Source organism: Carassius carassius, chromosome 15 (genome assembly GCF_963082965.1).
Source record: "Carassius carassius chromosome 15, fCarCar2.1, whole genome shotgun sequence".
Classification (NCBI taxonomy): Eukaryota; Metazoa; Chordata; class Actinopteri; order Cypriniformes; family Cyprinidae; genus Carassius; species Carassius carassius.
This window is the reverse complement of record NC_081769.1, coordinates 33,112,164-33,135,337: the sequence shown is the minus strand read 5'-3', so window position 1 is coordinate 33,135,337 and position 23,174 is coordinate 33,112,164. Positions and strand designations below refer to the sequence as shown.

The window sequence follows — 23,174 nt, the reverse complement described above, 5'->3', positions numbered from 1 at the left end:
TTGTTTAATCATGCGTTAATATAGTTTTTTATTATTATGAAAGTCCGTTACTCACTGGCTCTGAATACACATACAGACAAATAATATAATATAATATAATATAATATAATATAATATAATATAATATAATATAATATAATATAATATAATATAATATAATATAATATAATATAATATAATATAATATAATATAAAAATAAATATATAAAATGAGAAGTTTTGCTTCTTGTGCAAATTTATACTTTAAACATGTTTAGATAATTTTTTCTTGAAAATAAGATGAAATTAGACATTATGTTCTGCATTTGTCTGTATGCAACAAAATATAGTGAGGTTAATTATTAAAAAAAAAGTTTTAGTGTGTTTTTTTTTTAGTTTGTCGGTAAGCAATAAAATATACCTAGGCTTATGCTACCAATTTTTGATTCTCATGCAAATTGATCTTTTAATGATATTTATATATTTTTACTAAAATATTTAGTTTTTTGTCTTTATACAACAAAATATATTGAGGGTTATGTTACAACATTTTTATCCTGTGCAAATTGATCTTTTTAGGATTTTTTGATATTCTTTAATGAAGAAAAAAAAATAATTAAAAAAATATTTTTGTAGTGTATTGGTCAGTATGCAATAAAATATACAGAGGCTTGTGCTACCAATTTTTTACTCTTTATGCAAACTGATCTTTTGACAATGTTTAGCTATCTTTACTGGAAAACAAGACAAAAATACTGAATACAAATGATTTTTGTAGCGGTATGGTCTGTGTGCAACAAAGTAAATATTTTAAGAGCAGTCTGAACAGCACATCCAGAGCATTTGATACTTTTTTTGATTAAACGGCATTAAAATTTAATCTGTTGTTCAAGACGGAGATGTTTCTGCTTGTGTTTACACTGCAGGTGTAAAGCTGAAGAAAAAACTGAAGAGAGAAACAAGAAAGAGAGACAGAGGTGCTGAATGAACTTTGAAATGAGCCGCTCCAGATTTGGGCTTGGCTTCTTCCTGCAGGATTGCATCGGTGAGACTGGAACTAATTCACAAGATTATTTGTGTCTGGTTCTTATTGTGAGAGCGAGACACGCACCGCTTCCCTTCTGAAGCAACGCTCAATAGCACTGACATCTCGGGAGGAAGAGCAAAGAGGAAAAAACAAACCAAACCGGCACAAGACAATAAGAGTTTGTTAAACAAAAGACAGAAAGAGTTCACTAGTCTTTGTTGGTGCTAAAAAAACAGAAGCTGAGCGGATGCTTCTATTTAAAAAAACATTATAAAGTCACTTTTGGAGACAATTATTGCACATTTACTTTTATTTGCCTTGAAATATGCATGTGATGCTGCATTGGAATTTAACCAATAATAATATATGTACTGTAAGTTTTTTTTACGGTATTGTTATAATTAAATATTATGTATGTAAATAAATATTAAGTACTATTATTAAATATAAATATATTTTATATCTTTCTAAATATATATTTGTACTATAAATAGATATTGATCAGATATATCACCTGCATTATCAAAATAGTAAGCATTAGTAACAAAATAGTAACTGTTTTCAACATTAATAATAATCAGAAATGTTTCTTAAGGAGTAAATCATCATATTTTCATGATTTCTGAAGATCATGTGACACTGAAGACTGGAGGAATGATGCTGAAAATACAGCGGAGCATCACAGAAATAAATTACACTTTAACAAAGATACACATAGAAAACACTTATTTTTAATTATAATAATATTTCACATTTTTACAGTTTTTACTGTATTTTTAATCAAATAAATGCAGCCTGGGAGAGCAGAAGAGCATGCTTTCTTTCAAAAGCAAGACACTGACCAGCAGGGTAAACGTCATAATAAAAGCATGCTGGCAATAACTATCTTTTTTAATGCACATTCTGGATGATCGCATAATAAATAAATAAAAAACGCTGGATGGAAACATCAAGAAGCGCATAAATTCTGAAAATTGCACATAGCAAATTTTCGCGCACAACTCAGTAGGATAAACCTTTTATCAGATCAGAAAAATGCACATAAACTACAATGGAAAAAATTCCACCATGCACATTAAAAAAGTCATGAGACGGGATAACTTAACGGGAACGACCTATATTTTTCTTAGAGATACTTAGTGCCAGTTTATCAGGAAGTGACGATGTTGCTCTCTTTGACTCGTTGGATGGAAACGTTTTATGCGAAATTACAGTTTTGCACATTTGCATCTTTGAATGGAAACATATCTAGTGATGTGTGTTGGGTCTGTGTCATCACGACTAACCTGAGCGCCGCACCGGAGCGCTCTTTCTCCCAGCCCATCTGTGGGACCTGTTACTCATCTAAATGCAATTAGCGTGAGAATCAGTTAATTAAGTTTGCATGCTGCAGCTGTCAGAGCGAGCTGGTGGGTGAATGGAAGCTAGGTGGGCAGCAGGAAATGTCTCTTTCTCTCAGAAAACCTACTATTTGAGACGTATGGCTTTGTGAATGGGCCGGTCGAAGCTCACCTGCCCAGGTTAATGACTCCTCTGGGAATGCCTGTGGGGGTGTTGAAGGCAGGTAACAACTTCTCACCCAGCTCCACCACCTTTTGCTTAAATATCTGCAAAAAACAAACCAGAAGAGCAAACGGTTAACAACTAGGATACACATCTATGAAGCTGTTTCCTCACATGCACACACTTCCTCAACTCTCATGCATGTACAGAGCCTATATTCTACACATCTGTTGCATTTTCCTTCCATGCAATCCATCAAAAACAGTCAGATACATGAGTTCAGTGCATCAGCTGATACAAATTCTTCATCTGTATTATAGCATCACTGATGCTATACTATGCTAAAAGAAATTACTACTTTTATTCAGAGAGGATGCATTAAATTGATCAAAAGCGACAGTAAAGACGTTTATAACGTTACAAAAGAACTCGGTTTCAAATAAGTGCTGTGCTTTTAAACTTTGTATTCAACAAAGAACCCTGAAAAATAAAATGTATCAGGGTTTCCACAAAAACTATTGGGCTGTTTTGAACATCAGTTATAATCAGAAATGTTTTAAGAGATGCAAATCAGTAAATGATAATGATTTCTGAAGATCATGTGACACTGAAGACTGGAGGAATGATGCTGAAAATACAGCGGAGCATCACAGGAAAAAAATATATTTTACAATATATTGACAGAGAAAATAATAAATTTAAAATGTAATAATAACTTGTATTGCAATAAAATAAAAGACTTAATAAAAGACTTGTATTGCAAGTATCCAAAAAAAAAAAATGCAATGATAAACATTTCTTACATTTGATAATCATTCAATAAGAAGGAAGACATTGCTTTTGGCTGTCTGAGGTGCAGAAAACTTCACCTTGTTATATTTCAAGTGCAACTGCAATATTTCTCAATTACACCAAGAATAGACTTTGAAACATCTTGAACCCAGTTGAGCTTGCATTAAACACCAGCAGCTTCTGTGACAAGATCATCTTCAAAACTGAATTGAACTTAACATTGTTCAGCAGAATGAAGCCAAGTGCAGAACACTGAGACCTCAAGACGTGTTTTTAACCCACATGACGCCAATAACACAAAGACGGCTGGAAACACGGCTGGTGACAGAGATATTTCTCTCCAAGCTCTTTTTAGGCAAATATCACTATTACTGCTACGATTTAGGCCGAGGGATTTGAACAAACCTATAAATCCAAGCATTAAACTTCAGAGTGTAACTCGTTCCATATCAGACTTGAGATTTTCACCTGGTGGGTGATAAAACGAGCAAAAAATAAGTAACATAAGAGTTAAAGATCAAAATACCTCAGGACTCTTTTCACATGATACAGTGAAAACACATAGCAACCAGTTTGCAGTCTGTACTAAATATGATGCAATAAATGGACTCGCAAAATAATGACAGTATTACACAATAATGTATATGTATATGTATATGATTCACAAGCAAATCAAAAGAATCAGTGAGACTAGTTGAGACTGCCTACTGAACGAATGATTCTTATGAGTCAGTTCTGTGAATGAATCGTTCAAAGGACTTTGATTCAGTCAGAAGAATCATTTACTGAACTGAATCAATCCACATCAATGAACTGCACTGAAGTTATCATTATTTTCAGTGAAGCAAGTTTTGCATCAGAATCAATGTCTCTATCGTTTTGTGTTGATAAAGATGAACATTTGTTGATATTCAACAACACGACTGCATTAGTAACGTAAGTTTTACAGACACAATATTGCCAGCTACTTAGTTTTTTCTTCTTCTCTGAAACTAAAAAATAGTTTAAAACAGAAATATTGTTCATCTACGAGCAACATACAGCATGAGTAAGTGGAGCTTAGCTTCTGAATGAATCACAAAACGGTTAAGGAAATGATTCAATGACTCATTCATAAATGATACATTTTGCATTGCAAGCTGAAATAAAATAAGCTTTATATATACCTACAGACACTATATAGGCTTCACCTGCCAGAATATAACACACTAACATATTAAAGGAATAGTGCAACCAGAAATGATCCTTCTGTCATTATTTACTTGCCCTCTTTCCGTTCCAAATGCATGCATTTCTTTCCTCCAAAAGGACATTTATAAAATAAAGTGGAAATGAAAAGGATGCTTTGGGGCTCCGAAATTATAATACAGCATCATAAAAGTATGATGATGATGTATGCATAATATAATTTATGAAATACTCTGATGTAGGATTTAATTTAGACATGCAGCTCAGAAAGAAACACACTAATGAAAACAGATGAAACTGTCGTTTAAGGGCTGCTTGAAGTGTGAGCAGTAAACCATCACACCTTTTCCCTTTCTAAACAAGATCCATCCAGTGTATTTCACCTCCATCTTCCCTCACACGGCCATCTGACGCATGCTTTCAAGACAGCAGCTCTTTTAACAATGCTGCACAAAGACAGAAGTTGACTGATACTCAGATGAGCCTCGGCATGATCTCAGTCGTTCTGCTTCACTTTCATTATCATTTCATCTATGCAATTGACTTATAATTAACATATACTATACATCTATTCAAAATGAGCATAATAATTAGGAAAGCATGAGCAAAATGATGTTTTCAATAATATGAAAGTAATACAGCATGCACAGTTCCAATATATATATATATATATATATATATATAAACATTGCATTGGTCAAAATTATTGATTTATCTTTTATGCCAAAAATCCTTAGGATATTAAGTAAAGATCATGTTCCATGAAGATATTTTCTAAATTTCCTACTGTAAATATATCAAAACTTAATTTTTGATTAGTAATATGCATTGCTAAGAACTTCATTTGGACGACTTTAAAAGTGATTTTCTCAATATTTTCATTTTTTTTTTGCATTCAGTAACTATTAAGAGCCCTTTTAAAATCCATTTTGTAGATGTTTATCGAGCCCCAGGACCTCAAGGTAACTTCTTGGATTAATTCATGTGCTGCTCTCAAGTTTTCCTGAGGATGGTACTCCTCTAGTTAAATGCTGCGAGACTTTTATTTAGGAGGGAAAAGTCGTAGTTAATAGTGAATAAGTGTTCCCTATTCTTAAGTGTTATCATATTAATATATTTTTTCATATATAGTGACACTGAAGATTACTGTATATGATTTGAAGTGGTCAAATGTAAAAGAAAACATATATATATATGAAACTTAAACTGACATAATAAAAGTTTGGTTTAACTTAAAGAAATTATGACAGAAATATATTACTATTGCATACTGAAATGTATTTCTCAAAGTATAATAATAAAACAAGTAATAATGATAATTATAATGAATTATAATAATATTTTTAAAGAATACTGGACAACTAAAATATTTATTCAACCATGTTTATTTTAAACAGTCATGTTGTGCAGCGTCTAATTTGACAAAAACTCAAATGAAATGTTTTATTGTAAATTATTTATTATATTTTTAGTTAAATACATTAAAAAAAATTAAATGGAAAACAATACATTTGTTGGAAAAATTAAATTTATTTATGGGGCTCTAATTATTGTTTATTTAAAAAACTTTTTTTTTTTTTTTACATTTATTCTCAAGGTCTAATGAACATATGAAATGAATGTATCTCCCAAGTTAATGGTAACTGAACATTGTGATAAATATTGATATTGTATTATATTTGTCCTTATCACCAGTCCTACACATTTTTATTCTACACAGAAAAAGAGCACATTACCAGCTGAATATGACTCAAACATTATATATAATTACCAGACACTGAGTAAATTCATCATAGCTGACTGTGAATACTGCCGAATTTGACCGAAGATGATGAGAACGGAATTCATTATTTTTGTCCTATTTTCTAGGAAGATGTTTTGAAAATAGTTTCCTTAACTCTTAAAATGATCAACATGAATCAAAACTTCTATAGATTGTTTCTCTTTTTTTGTGTAATTATGCTTCAGCTGGTGTTTCACGTGTCTTTTTGCTATCAAATCTTGAGTAAACGTCAGAATAATATGATTTGTAATTCGCTTTGGATGAAAATGTAAATATATTATGTTAAGCTTTACAGGGTTAAACCGAACCCTGTTGTTTTGTTGTTCTGCCAAAAAAACATTTCCACATTTTTTTATTATTTATGGTTTCAATTTGTTTCTATGTCCTTAAATATATAAATATGCTTGGTCTTTTAAGACATTTATATTAAATTATACTGTTAATTATATTTAATTACAGGAATAAAAAATATTTACATATAAATATATAAAATAAATTAGACATGTTATAATATATTCAAAAAAAATAATTATATAAAATAAATATAAAAAAGATATTTAAAAATTATAGTCTGTTTTTCATTAATTATTCTTTAAATCTGACCAAAGTTGCATCAAATAATTAAACATTATAATCAATGTTAAAATCACTAGCTTAAAAAAAAACTATCTACATATAAATATCTACAAATAAATTATACATATTATAACACATAAAAATAAATTATATAAAATAAATACAAAAAATATATTATAAAATTATAGCCGTTTTCATTATTTATTCTTTAAATCTGACCAAAGTTGCATCAAATAATTACAAATTAAAAATCAATGTTAAAATCACTAGCTTCAAAAAAATATATATATATATCTACATATAATTATTTCAAAAAATTATACATTTTATAACATATAAAAAAAATTATTATATAAAATAAAAATAAAAATATATATAAAAAATCCATCCACTGTCTGTTTACCAGCTTGTTCTCGGTGACGTTCGGCCTCAACATGTGGTGCATTATTCATGACGCTACGCTACAGCAGAAACTTTATTTCAGCGCTCAAGAACAGAATCCGATCAATTAGACACAAAAACAACCAGAAAGTCAGATATAGACTGCTATTAATGCGTCTTTTCCTGTGATGGATCTCTGGCTGTTTTATGCAGAGAGAAGTTTCCTTTCCTCCTAATTAGCGCTGTGGAGGATGGCATGCATCTATGAGGACGAGGCGGGCTAAATGATGCATTAGATGAGAGATTTTAATGACTGACACACAAACTAACCAGAAATCACAGCAGATGATCGAGGAAATCTTTTAATGAATGTAAAAACATGGAAAGATCATGTCCAGGTCATATCTCACTACAAAATCAAAAGAAAAAAGCTTATTCAAAAAAATCTTTTTTGAAAGAAAACAAAGCTAATTTACAGTAGCAGTACTGCATATACCGTAATTGCTGTACAGAATTTAATGTTGGTTTCTATATACATTAAAATGACTATATTATATAATTAAATCATTATCTCATAACACACATATATATATATATATATATATATATATATATATTTTTTTTTTTTTTTTTTTTTTTTTTTTTTTTAAATGTATTAATACAGTAATTATTGTAATGCATTATTACATGTTATTTTAAAAAACGTATTTAGGAAAATTAAGCATGTTTTCATTCTAATAAAAAAATATCTGAAAAATCTGAGTTTTCTTAATGCATATAAGAAAATAATATATTTTTTTTACATTTATGCATTCATAGATTACCTCAGTAATATGTGTAATGTATTTATATAACAGCATAATTATATTATATTGTACAATATACATAAAAACTATATATATATATATATATATATATATATATATATATATATATATAATAATTTTATTTATTTTTTTAAACAAAAGCTTTATTAAAAATAATTTAAAAACATAAAAATTGATGCAAAAATAAATAAATAAAAATAATAATCCTGTGCATTGCAATCATGAAATGCACCAGTGTTAAGTCAGTGAATATTAGAGATGTGCAAGACTAGACTAAAAATGTTGCTGCTGTCAGCTGAAAGTGGAAATAATAGAAATATTTACCTTATTGTTATTACTTTACACATTTTTCTTTCACTTTTATGTTCAACTTAGTCAAATTTTAATGAATATATTAGTTTGAAAATATTTTTATATATATTTATATATATTATTTTTATAATATATAAAACATGAATTTTTTTAATATATTATATATTATACTATAAATACTATTTATTCGGTTTATAACAGGCTATTAAGTGTTGTATATTAAAATTAATGTATTATTTTAAAATATATTATTTTCTAAATAATATACTAATATACATCAATATATAACTTTCAATTGATGATTTCTGTTTATAAATATATATTGATAATAATATATTAAAATATAATATAATTATTTACACTATTAATATTTTATTTTGGCTAATTTATATTTGAGGAATTCTACTTATAACAAGCAGCTGGCTGGTACATTTGAAAATTAATATTATTATTATATATTAACATATTATAAATATCATTATATTTTGGATGTATTAATTTCTTGAGGAAAACATGCTTGTTTTCCAATTATCTGAACACATATATGTAAACTATATGTAAACATTCTCAAAATGACATTGGAAAGCAGATCTCCACAAGACAATAAAGGAATAACTGAACCACACAATTCTGTCAATATTTACTCACTTTATATTGCTCCAAATCTGTAAACATTAGTAAAATGAATTACTTTCTTAAGCAGAACATAAAAGGAGACATTTTAATGCAAGGGACTGTTGTTATTCAAGCAACAACAACAACAATATAAATTATTATTATTATTATTATTATTCTAAACAACAATGCAACATTAACAATATTATTTTTTATTCACAAACCTATTATTTATCATCATCAACATCATTATTATTATTATTCAAAAGGACAATAGTATTATTATTATTTATTGATCTATAAATTATTATTATTCAAAAGTACAATGCAACATTAATATTATTTATCGGTCATAATAATAATAACTATTATTAAAAAGCGCAATGCAACATTAATATTATTTATTGGTCATAATAATAATAACTATTATTAAAAAGCGCAATGCAACATTAATATTATTTATTGGTCATAATAATAATAACTATTATTAAAAAGCACAATGCAACATTATCTATGGCAATTTATTTATAATTTGTGATTAATAATTCATCATCATTATTATTATTCAAAAGTACAATAGTAATATTATTATATATTGATCTATAACATTTTAATATATATTAAATTTTTAAAAATGTATAAATTATTATTATTCAAAAGTGTAATGCAACATTAATAATTGTTATTAATAATGCACAATCACCGTGAACATTATTACTATTCAAAAGTGCAATAGTAATATTATTTATTAATCTATAAATTATTTTATTATTATTATTAACATTACTATTTATTATTATCTATGCATTTATATTTTTTAAGAATATTAATAATAATAATAATAATATATGATTTATAGTAGTTGCCTTAGTTGGTGGTCGTTGAGGAGTTAATTAAGTGCTTGCGGAGTGAATTTTTTATATGCCAAGTACATGTAGTTGCTCTGCCCCAGATGAAGCAGATGATTTTCCCAGCACTGCTCCGAGCTGGAGCGAGAACACAGCAGGAGTTCAGGAGAGCGATGGGCTGGTGACTTATTCATGGCTCTGCTGAATTCAGTTCTCACACAAAGGCCTGCAGGTGAAGCTGAACAATGCGTTTGATAGTCTCTCGCCCGGAGAGATGCAGGTCTCAATGCTGCAGTCTGATTCTGATGCTGAACACACTGTGATTGCTGCGTCAAACATCCACGGACGGACACAGATCGATGGCTCACCCGGACATTTCACTGCATTCGTGTTGCATTTACAATCTGCCGGAAATGTGGGCTGAACAGCTGTCCTTCTCAGCCAATCGTATCGCGCTGACAGCTCTGATTTTGATTGTGCTGTTTGCACATTGTTAATTAGTTAATTAGTTCACTAAAACAAGAGCTGAATTCAACTGAGTTTGTAAGGAAGGGCAGTTAAACCTGCATTGATCACTCCAGAGTCTCCTAAACAGTTCAGGTTATCAGAAACACACTTTGGGTCTGAAAGGATAACAAACGCGAGACTGAACTACAACATCAGCGCCAAAAACCAAATAGCAAAAAAAAAAAATTGCTGTAAAAATGGAAAGACACAGACTTCTAATGGTAACATTTTACAATAAGATAAAAAAAAAAAATCTGGATTGTAAAAAGTGCTATATCTATCTATCTATCTATCTATCTATCTATCTATCTATCTATCTATCTATCTATCTATCTATCTATCTATCTATCTATCTATCTATCTATCTTATCTTCTTTTGTATATTTAATGTACAGTATTTTGTGTTAAAGCCTTTAATGTATACATTTATATAATTTTATGTTCAATATAATTATAATAATTAAACATATATTCAAATAATTAAAATAAAAATTATGCTATATATATATATATATATATATATATATATATATATATATATACATATATGTGTGTGTGTGTGTATTAAAAGTTTTTTAATATATTTATAATTATATTTATATATTTATATAACTGAAGTGAAAACTTTGCTAAACATTGATAAACAGTCACCAAATGCTTAGCAGGGAATTAATTTACTTCCATCCATCCTAATCTACTCAACACAAACAACTCAGATTTATACAATGACCCTTAAATGTAATTTCACACACACACACACACACACACACACACACACACACACACACACACACACACACACACACACACACACACACACACACACACACACACACACACACACGCACGATAACTGGACATGTAATGTCATTATCTTGCTTTGCATCCATTAGAGCTCAGGCTCTTAAATGTCTTCCAGAGCGCTGTGTGCTATTACGAAATCTCTAATTAATCGTCTCTCCAGGCCTGTGCCCCAGAGGTCTGTCTTGTTTACTCGCTGTCGAGCTGTTGGAAAACTTATCAGACCTTCTAATAAAAACACTCGCTGCAGAGAGCCAAAAGAAGGCGCCTCGCTGCACCCTTCTCCAAAGTTACAACACCTCACAGAGTTAAATAATGAAGCAGACGGCAAGCCAAGTAAATGCTCTGATGCAGTACGGTAAGAGCGGACAGCATGACCAAACTCTTATATCGCACAGAAATTCATAGCAAAAAAATTGCAATAGTTAATTACACTGAAAAATGTAACCCCAAAAATGTTATCACGCTTAGTTGGATTGAAACGCATGAGGAAGACACATGATGAGCAATGCAAACAGTCTTTAAGTGAACTACAAGAGGGTAATTCCCTCTTTATTTCTTCGCAGCCCGGTGAAACACACCAATTTGAAAAACTAATGGATTGCATAGTCGATATAAAAAACTGGATGACGAGTAATTTCTTACTGCTAAATTCTGAAAAAACAGAGGTGTTAATTATAGGACCTAAAAACTCTGCTTGTAATAACCTAGAACAGTGTCTAAGACTTGATGGTTGCTCTGTCAATTCTTCGTCATCAGTTAGGAACCTAGGTGTGCTATTTGATCGCAATCTTTCCTTAGAAAGCCACGTTTCTAGCATTTGTAAAACTGCATTTTTCCATCTCAAAAATATATCTAAATTACGGCCTATGCTCTCAATGTCAAATGCAGAAATGTTAATCCATGCATTTATGACCTCAAGGATAGATTATTGTAATGCTTTATTGGGTGGTTGTTCGGCACGCTTAGTAAACAAACTACAGCTAGTCCAAAATGCAGCAGCAAGAGTTCTTACTAGAACCAGGAAGTATGACCATATTAGCCCGGTCCTGTCAACACTGCACTGGCTCCCTATCAAGCATCGTATAGATTTTAAAATATTGCTTATTACCTATAAAGCTCTGAATGGTTTAGCACCTCAGTATTTGAATGAGCTCCTTTTACATTATAATCCTCTACGTCCGCTACGTTCTCAAAACTCAGGCAATTTGATAATACCTAGAATATCAAAATCAACTGCGGGCGGCAGATCCTTTTCCTATTTGGCGCCTAAACTCTGGAATAACCTACATAACATTGTTCGGGAGGCAGACACACTCTTGCAGTTTAAATCTAGATTAAAGACCCATCTCTTTAACCTGGCATACACATAACATACTAATATGCTTTTATTATCCAAATCCGTTAAAGGATTTTTAGGCTGCATTAATTAGGTAAACCGGAACCGGGAACACTTCACATAACACCCTATGTACTTGCTACATCATTAGAAGAATGTCATCTACGCTAATATTAGTCTGTTTCTCTCTTATTCCGAGGTCACCGTAGCCACCAGATCCAGTCTGTGTCCAGATCAGAGGGTCACTGCAGTCACCCGGATCCAGTACGTATCCAGACCAGATGGTGGATCAGCACCTAGAAAGGACCTCTACTGCCCTGAAAGACAGCGGAGACCAGGACAACTAGAGCCCCAGATACAGATCCCCTGTAAAGACCTTGTCTCAGAGGACCACCAGGACAAGACCACAGGAAACAGATGATTCTTCTGCACAATCTGACTTTGCTGCAACCTGGAATTGAACTACTGGTTTCGTCTGGTCAGAGGAGAACTGGCCCCCCAACTGAGCCTGGTTTCTCCCAAGGTTTTTTTCTCCATTCTGTCACCGATGGAGTTTCGGTTCCTTGCCGCTGTTGCCTCTGGCTTGCTTAGTTGGGGACACTTCATCTACAGCGATATCGTTGACTTGATTTCAAATAAATGCACAGACACTATTTAACTGAACAGAGATGACATCACTGAATCCAATGATGAACTGCCTTTAACTATCATTTTTGCATTATTGACACTGTTTTCCTAATGAATGTTGTTCAGTTGCTTTGACGCAATGTATTTTGTTTAAAGCGCTATATAAAATAAAGGTAATTCCCAAACACAGACAGGAATCACATGAATGGATCTAGACCTGAACACAAACAGTGAACTGAACACAACTTAGATAGAAGGGCTTTTTTTAGGATTCACTTTTGATCACTTTTTTAATGCATTTGCTTAATAAAAGCTTTAAAAGAGTTAGTTCACCCAAAAATGAAAATTAGCCATGTTTTACTCACCCTCAAAGCATCCTAGGTGTATAATGACTTCTTTCTTCTTTAAGACAAATCCAATGGGAGTTATATTAAAAATTATCCTTGTTCTTTCAAGTGCCAGAATCCCGAATTCACCTCCCAGAGCCATGTGAGGCATGTTTTATTATAGATGCATGCACTTTATTTGACTACCTTGCTCTTTCAAGCGTTAGACTGGGAGTAGGCGTTTTTATTTCTCTTTTTTTCTCAACAGTCCAAAAATAGTCAAATAAAGTGCATGCATCTATAATAAAACATGCCTCACATGGCTCTGGGAGGTGAATTCGGGATTCTGGCACTTGAAAGAACAAGGATAATTTTTAATATAACTCCCATTGGATTTTTTTCTGAAAGAAGAAAGTCATTATGCACCTAGGATGCTTTGAGGGTGAGTAAAACATGGCTAATTTTCATTTTTGGTTGAACTTACAATTTAATATTTATCACGGCTTCCAGAAAGATGTGAAGCAGCACAACCGTTTTTAAAACCCATGATAAGAATGTTTCTTGATTAGTATATTTTCATGATTTCTGAAGATCATGTGACACTGAAGACTGAATGTCTTGAATATTATGATGCTGAAAATACAGCTGTGCATCACATGAATAAATTATAGTTTACTACATAGTCACATAGAATATAGTTATTTTAAATGGGAAAAATATATCTCAGTTTTACTGTATTTAATGTATTTTTACACACATAAATGCAGCCTTGGTGCTTCGTTGTATTGTTTCCCAACTATGATGCATTCCTCATTTAACACTATTATTATTATGTTTTGTTTTTTTTTCAGCTCAGATGGCAACAATAGACATTAATTTCATGATAAAGGTTGTTGAAAATTGACATTTAGCAAGGTTTAGCAAGGCTTACCTCAAATTAAATGAATATTCAAGACATTAAAGTCACCTTGGCATTGAGTTTTGAGAAAACACACTGGTCTCTTATGGGACAGTTGCAAATGTGAGATGTGGCTTATGAGATGTTTCCTTCAGATAATTTAGTTAGAGAAAGACAAATACATGTTGCAAACACCTCAGTATTGGCTGAGCTGATGTAATCAACCAATTCTGGCAGACAAATGGTCCCACAGATGATCTGTTTTGGATGAGCTATAGACACATCTTGGCGTTCAGCTGCTTCAGCTGGCAGACTCCAACAGCGTTTTCATAAATCTTGGTCATAAAACATGCACAATTATGAATCAATGTTATAATTACTTTAGAACCTGAGGACTGACTCGACTGACTTGAAGTATCCAAGCCACGAAAACATCACTGATGAAGAGTTGAGCACGCCAATGGCCCTTGTTTTTATCAGCTGTTTGGACTCTCATTCTGACGGCACCCATTCACTCTGGAGCATCCATTGATGAGCAAGTGATGCATTGCTACATTTCTCCAAATCTGATGACGAAACAAACACATCTATATCTTGGATGGCCTAAATGTGGGAGGACATTTGCAGCAAATTTTCATTTTTGGGTGAACTGCTTCTTTAGAGATTTACCAAAAACAGATGCATGTGACAATCTTTGTAAGAATTGTAATACAAATGCACAAATTAATTCTGCTCTTGTTGCATGAAATGACGCCAAATTATGAGAAATAAATGAGAAATGTATTCTATAAAAAGGTCATACACATAAAAATGCATCCTGGAAATCCACCTGCAACATTCCCACATATATCATTATATGATGAGACAGAACAAATAAAGCACATGAAAAGTTACTCTTTACATAATGCATGGCCAGGGCCACAGACGGCTTAATATTTCTTGGTTGTTGCCCAGGAGATAGGAAAGACAAAGTGCAATATTACTTATAAAAGAAATCACACACAGCTGTCAGAGACACATTGATTTATATGATGGAAGATAACACTGGTTTTCCTTTCCCTGCGGGACTCGGCACATCAAAGCCAGCTCACTCTAACTACAGGAAAAAATGGTGCAGAAGTTGATTTCATTGAGCGACACTCTTTCAATTACAGTTTCCGTGATCCCTGAGAAAGCCTCATACGAAGAAACCGCAGGGGTCAGAAAAGAGCTTAAAAACAACAAGAGGGAGTTGCCTTCCTTCCAGCATTAAAAGAGCAATGAAACCATCCCATGAGACTGCTGCTCACCCAGGAGCCCCCTTCCACATATTTAACCTTTACCAATGTGAAGTCGATTTCCCTGCAGCAACACAATCCAGCATGAAGTTCATCTGACCGTCACAGAGAGACTCTGTTCCCAACTCGAAGATCAGACGCTGTAAAGAAGAGACGTGAGTGCATCCCTGCTGTATAACGGCTCATGAGCAATATATCAATAATATGTCAATAATGTTGCTTAAAATGACAGTTAAGAGGATACATATGCTTACTTTCTGATTAATGTAAAAAAGAATTTTATAATATTTTCACTTAACATTTAGTTTTAGTTTTTGTTGACTAAAAATAAAATTATTGAAATCTTTTTAATTAACTAAATAAAGGAAAAAAAAAAACTAAATATAATATTAGATGAAAAAAAAGAATTGTTGCACCATGATAAATAAATGCTTAAATAATATATCAATAATTTTTTGAAAAATGACAATTAATAGGATATATAAGCTTATTTTTTGCATAAAGAATTTTCTAATATTTTAACTTAACATTTAGTATTTTTACTGTAAACTAAAAATATTAAAAACATTTCCATTAATTTACATAAAGCTTAAATAAAACAAAATATAATGTTAGACCAAAAACTTAAAATTAATAAATAAATACAAATCTGAAATGTTGCAGCATAAAAAATAAATGCTATTAATAATGTTGTGAGCTTAAATTCTGCATAAAGAATTTTATTATATTTTTCCTTAACTTTCAGTATTTTTACTGTTAACTAAAAATATTAAAAACATTTCCATTAATTTACATAGAGCTTAAATAAAACAAAATATAATATTAGACGGAAAAATTAAAATTTAAGTAAAAAAATAAAAATAAAAAATCTGGAATGTTGCACCATGAGAAATAAATGTTTAATGCTAATTCAAAAGTAGTAGTATATAGATTATACTTAAATAAGACTGATAGCATTGAATAAATTAACTTAAATATTTCTGTACACTAAAGAATCACCATATTTAACCAAAAATAAACCTTTTTCTTGCTCTTAAGGGTGCACAGAACTGATTAACACCAGGGTGGCTTTAATTTTCCTAGCACAGATTTATTCAGGTCTATCGATCAGGGAGTGCTAAAGCTCCACACAGCCAGAGGGACATCCTCAACACAAAGCCCAATACCCAACACAACCATAAACCACGTCATAACCATACATTACAGTCACCCACAGCTTTTTACAGCACAGATCCTGCACCAGCCCATCTATCCTGGAGCTGATCTAAACATCCTCACTGTCCCTCTAAAGGACAAACCATTAGCTAATGACACTAAACACCAACTCCGTTTGATCTTACCGGTGCACATACAAACAAAATAAATACATAATGCTAAAAGCTTCAAAATAATGCACTAATTCACCTGCACAAACAGACATGCCTCGCTTTAGAGTGACAAAGCAAGATGCAAGCAATTAAGTGTCATTTCGAGGAAAGCAAATGTGCAATATTATTTATTATTAAGCATATAATTGATTGTGGCGTCCCGGCCTTGTAACCTCTCTCGCAATTAACACTGCTTTTATGTGCTTAATTAATAGTCCTTGCAGCTTCATGTTGGAACACACACACACACACACACACACACATAAACACACTCAATTAGATTCTTAAATGTAAATGAGAGAGAAATTTCAGCTGTAGTTTATGCAGGATCCCTAAGGGACATGCACATTAATCAGAGAAAATGGGACACAAGAAAATATGAATCTCTGATGACCATTAGATGCACGTTTGGAGATCATTTCAGCTTAATATGCAAAAGATAATGTGCAAGATATTTTTTAAGATGAACTGAGATATGCAAGTGTTGTTTCTCATCTATATACATCTCAGCTTGTCATCAGATCAAGTTATGTACATAAAGTAAACCATTGCTTAACATTGTCTTTTTTTCTCCCATAGAGCACGTGCTCTTAAGTTGAAAAAAATCTGCAGTGCATTAAAAATGCTATTTAATTGATTAAATAATGAGTTTTTATAAATAAAGGTATTTTATTGAAGGGATACAAGAAAATATTTGCAACAAAATGACTAGCAGAATCCAGAAAGTAATCTGAATAATTAACACATTATTGCCAATACTAGTAATGAATAATGTGTTAAATAATGTTCTTACAGATGCTACTAGAGTTTATCTTCAATTAAATCCCAGATACAGTTTGTGTAAACAATATTCTAATAATAATAAAAAATAAAATAATAATGCATAATGCAGGACTTTTATTTATAGACAAACCCAAAATACACAAGACTCTTATTTTGAAAGTATATGCTTTACTACTGCAGGCTGCTCATTCAAAAAGATGAGATAAAATATGCAATCTAACAACCATCAAAAACATATTACAATATAAACACCATATATTGTCATAACTCATCAACAGTAGATCACAATCAATCAATTCAATCTAAACTTTTTATCTGAAAATGAGCTCCTCATTTTTTTTTTTTTTTTTTAAGAAATCTTCAATTACAAAATGTACGATGGGAAAAATTATTTTTAAATGAATGCCATAAATTGCAAAACAATGCAATACATGATGTACACATTAATTTAGGCTGTTACCCCGCAAAAGATAATTAAAATTGATTATTCAACATTAATCATTACATTAACACATTAAGTAGCTTTAGAAATAAATGTTTTGATTCAACATTGCATAAATAAATAACAAAATTATTATTATTATTATTATTATAATTTTTAAATAAAACTGTTCTGAATAAAAAACTAAAATCTCCAGTAGGTGGCAGCAATGAGTCTTAATGAGTGAGTCATTGAATCATTCATTCAACAGATTCATTCAAACAGCTGATTCATTCAGAAACGAAGCAAGAGATTGTCGAATGAGTCACTGAATCATTGAGCCACTTGATTCACTCAAAACCATGGATTCATTCAGTAATGAATCACCGCTGTGTGTTAATTGGGCCCTAGTTGGCATGAAGTTGTTCTTCAAACCACGACGGCTGTGTTTCCAAATACAGAAAATCACGCACTCTCTGCATGACAAAACTAAAATAATTGACCCTCTTCCCACGCATTTATCTCTTAATAAGTTTGGACTCAAATGTGAACGAGCAACATTTGGGCATCTGTTGCCTCGACACCTGCTTTCTTCTTACTGGGAATACAAAAAAGAGCAAACCTAGTGTAGCGGCTGCTGCGTTATTTATATTCAATGCATTCTTCCTTTCTAGACAGATGACGCATTGTCTTACAATATCTAAATTCATATAAAAAAAAAAATGCACACCCACAGATGCATCCAAATATTTGTCCAATATATATCTAGTATACCATCTGTGTCCTGCAGAATAAGTTTTCAGGAATATTTTTTCAATAACTGTGATTGTAATCCTCGCATACTATATAGGATGGTTATAATGTGACTCGGGAAGCAGTCCCACAAAACTGACTGGAGGTTCAGTAGAGGACAAACGCAGCTCGTAATCCTGGATCCCGCGTCTGTCCTGAGTTTTATGGGCAGTGGTGACCGAGCGCCTCGCCTTTGGCCTGGACCCACAAATCAACATCAAACTCGCTTCTGCGGAAAGAAGGCTCTGGGAAAGCATTGATAGAGAGCGGAGGCTTCTGGGATCGATAGCGCTCTCATTGTTTAAAGCAATGGCCTTTAGCCCATAAACAGCATTTTCTGCAGAGGCGATCGAAAGTCTTATGAACGTCTTTGCAATAATGAGAGATGGGCAGCGGAAGTCCATTCTGGAATGCTTCTAACTCTCTGTGTACCTGAAATTTGCATCCTTCAAATGCATAAGGATAAAGCAGATGACAACACCCATTAGCCGTGATTAAATTACAGCACAACATCTCATACCTAACCATAACTTGAAGGAATATTCACCCCCAAAAATTTTATTTAAATGTAAAATGGAATTTGGCAATGCGGATGGAACTGTGGAATGGAATTTACTGTATAACACAGAATGTCATGGAATTCGGATGAATAAGTCAAAATTAGGGCTGCGCAATTAATCAAATGTCAACATGGACCTATGTCTGTGAATATTAAACCTAATTTTAACAGTAAAACCCCTGTTCTGCAGCACAAGAAAAAGATTGAGAGTTGTTAAATATTCATTTAATTACTGTTTAAAACCTAAAATCTTGCAGTTGGTTTTGGAATGTTGGTGAAAATGTAACTTCTCAAAATTCTAAATTTTTTTAAAATGGTCATCGGATGCAAAATTCACTTTAATGTGTTGGGGGGAGGGTGAAATATAGTAAAGAAAAAATACGCATGCATGTGATCTGCAGGTCTTTGTAAATGCCTTCTGGCAGGTTTTCTGGATTGAAGGAGGTTGGAAATAAATGCCGACTGACATGCGGTTATACCAACAGGGAAATGTAAATAAAGCAGCGGGAAAGAAAGAAAACGCTAAATTGAACAGGTATGTGTCAGAATCAATAATGCAGCAGCTGATTCACGGCTCGATGAAGCATGCATGATGTTTCTTCAGGTCAGTCTGACATCCTGAATGGTTTGATATGATCGCTGTAGCTCGAGTGAGAAAACATTTATGTAAAGACTAATACCTCATACCCTTCTGCCAGCAGTGGTTTGATCTTAAGGTAATTCCTCAGAAAAATAGGCTATAGGCTTTTGACGTAACTGCCGTAATGGTCATATGCAGAATATTTCAAGATACTGCAGGTGCAGAGAGGACAGGCTTTAGTAATACAATCGCTCAAATAAATAGCTTATGGACGAGGATGCTGTTGAGCTAGAATCGAAGAGCTAAATCATCACAAGATGAAGCCGGTGCAACATCATGGTGCATTCAAGTCGTCCTGCAAAGTTGGGAAAGTCATTATTATATCATTTAACTTGTCAGAACAAGATGGCAATGTACCTTCCTGTGTAAAATTCAATTTATGTTTTTATTCAATTTATGAAGCTGCTCTAATTTGAATCAATATATATATATATAGATATATTATAATTTTACAATATGACAATATTAATACATGCAACTTAATGAATAATTTTCAGTCAACAGTTGCTATTAAATTTCACAAATTGTTATAAAAATAGCACGTAATATTAAATTAACACTATGTAACACTGTGTAAGTTGCATGTATTAATATTGTAATATTATTACAATATTAATCTACATAATATACATCTACATTGTATATATATACTTTATATACGATGTAGATTTCTAGAAACATTTCTTTAAAGTAGGAAGATTGAAATAGTATTTCCTCAAAAAAATATCCCCAATAATCTTTCCTTTAGTTGTAAACTTTAAAAAAAAAAAATTGACAATAGTTTTATTGTTAGAAAAAAATCAACAAACATCTTATTTGGAATATATATATATATATATATATATATTTTTTTTTTTCAGAACATTTATCTTGCTCTAAGGATGATAAGTTTATTATTTTCTGATTAAGAAAATAATAATATTTTGTGCTGGACACTGACATACTGTAAACATGCAAAGACACATACAGTAGATCATTAGTTCTATGCCAGTTTCTAATTATAACGACACAATCTGCTCTACTGGATCAATTACACATAGATGTGCATCAATGAAAATGGCAGTTTTACTTCTTTCGGGTCACCTGGCTTCATCTGCGGGATCTTACAGTAAATTAGCACAAGCGCAGAGGTAATATAACGCCCTTCAGTTTCATACTAACAAGGGCGATACAGCTGACTGATGTTCTGTTGGCAAGTGGAAGAAGACATTCATCAGTAGCCATGCTGTGCTGGGACAAATTACAGAGTGGAAAATTACAACCCACTCTGTCGTTTTTGAGTAGTTTGCATTCATTCCATTGTTTTTACCGTCATATAGATGCATGATACATATGATGTGAACCTTCAAAAGAGTCTCGCTTGATGTTAAGTACATGCATATGAAGAAAACACGATTTAGGTCACCTTTACTGAGCAACCGAGTGTGTAATGAACGCTAATGTAGAGGCATTAATATGAAGACTGAATACTGGGATGAACATTACACTGCATTACATGGTTTATCTATTCACAAATACAATACATTTAAAAATGATAACATTACATTTTATTATATCAATAATGACAATAAAATGTTTACCAATATAGGGATGGACTGTTTATCTCATGGGCGAGTAACTTCCGGCAAACATGTGCAGTTTGCCCAAAATGACCATTAAAAAAAATAAAATAATTTATTCTTCACATGAGCCAGATGGGTGTCAATGGCTACTGCACCAATTTTTATTTTTATTATATAATTTATATATAATATTTTTTTTTTTTATTAACAGTTGGGATCCAATTATTTTAAAACTGTTCTTGATACCAATACGGTGATAATTAGTTTCATGTTATGGCTGACAACTGATAAATGGCTTATAAAATAAAATTCTATAATATTTTAATGTAAAATAAAACTATCCTAAAAATGTACAATAAAAAAATAAAATAAAAATAAAAAACCACTACAAAAATAAAAAAAAAATAAAATAAAAAAATAATGATAAAATGAATTTATTTAAAAAATGAAATATAATTTTTTATATATATAATATTTTATAATGATATTTTACCTATAGATTTCTACTCTATAAAAATACTTTAGAGCTTGAAAATAAATATATAAAATACAATATATATATATATATATATATATATATATATATATATATATATATATATATATATATATATAAATAAATAACTTCCATGACTTTTCAATGTCTACACTTTGCTATTTTAAAATTCCCTTGCACGATATACTCCGGTTGACCAAGATCATGTGAACACTGGTTCTTTAATAAACGTAGTCACTGTAAAGGGATTATAAATAAATGAAGAAAAAAAAAATTAAGAAACTTTATTTAATTTTAAATCTTGATTTTTATTTGTTTTAAAAATTTATATTTAACATATTTTTGATATACATCAATAACCGATACTGATAAATAAAAAAGTGCATAATGCATCCTTAAAAATTTTTTACGCTTTGGACATTCAAAATATAAAGCAGTAATAGAATGTGTATATTATTACAGAAGTCTCGCTGACTGAATTTAGAGTTTTAGAGTCAAGAACAGCTAACATCGATGACTGAGACGATAGCGACGGTTATGTCATGATGTTTAGCCTAGAGAGAGAAAACGATTTTATCGGCCATCAAAACAAGAGCAACTCTTTCCTTTGAACAAATGGAGCTGTGAAACTGTACATCCTGCTGTGAGCTGCAGCCGGAGCCCTGCGATGTTTCCCTGAAAGCTCATACCTCATGCTGTCGGCATGATTTACGCACGCCACGCCACCGTGGCCGTTTCGCAAAAGTGGGTTTTCCAATCACCCGCCCTTATCTGCATGGGGTGTAACCCCCCGGAAACTGAAGGAAGGAGACGGGTGAGATAAATCTACTTCCAGAACACACATGCATGATGGATTCCCAGAGTACATGAATGCAGGGATAGATCACTGCAGACTGCTGTGCCCTCCTGAGAGATTTATCAGCCATGTGGACAACAAACTACATCGAC

At 31.8% G+C, this 23,174-nt stretch overlaps 1 protein-coding gene across 2 annotated transcripts in view; it reads right to left on the bottom strand.

Moving 5' to 3' along the window:
* The window catches only part of LOC132158926 (mannosyl-oligosaccharide 1,2-alpha-mannosidase IC-like), a 163,982-nt gene that overhangs the window by 15,275 nt on the left and 125,533 nt on the right, over window positions 1-23,174 (bottom strand). For both annotated transcript variants that reach the window (XM_059568553.1, XM_059568554.1), the window contains exon 5: window positions 2,519-2,613. In XM_059568553.1, the coding sequence (XP_059424536.1) occupies window positions 2,519-2,613 (95 nt within the window). The remainder of the gene's footprint in view (window positions 1-2,518; window positions 2,614-23,174) is intronic.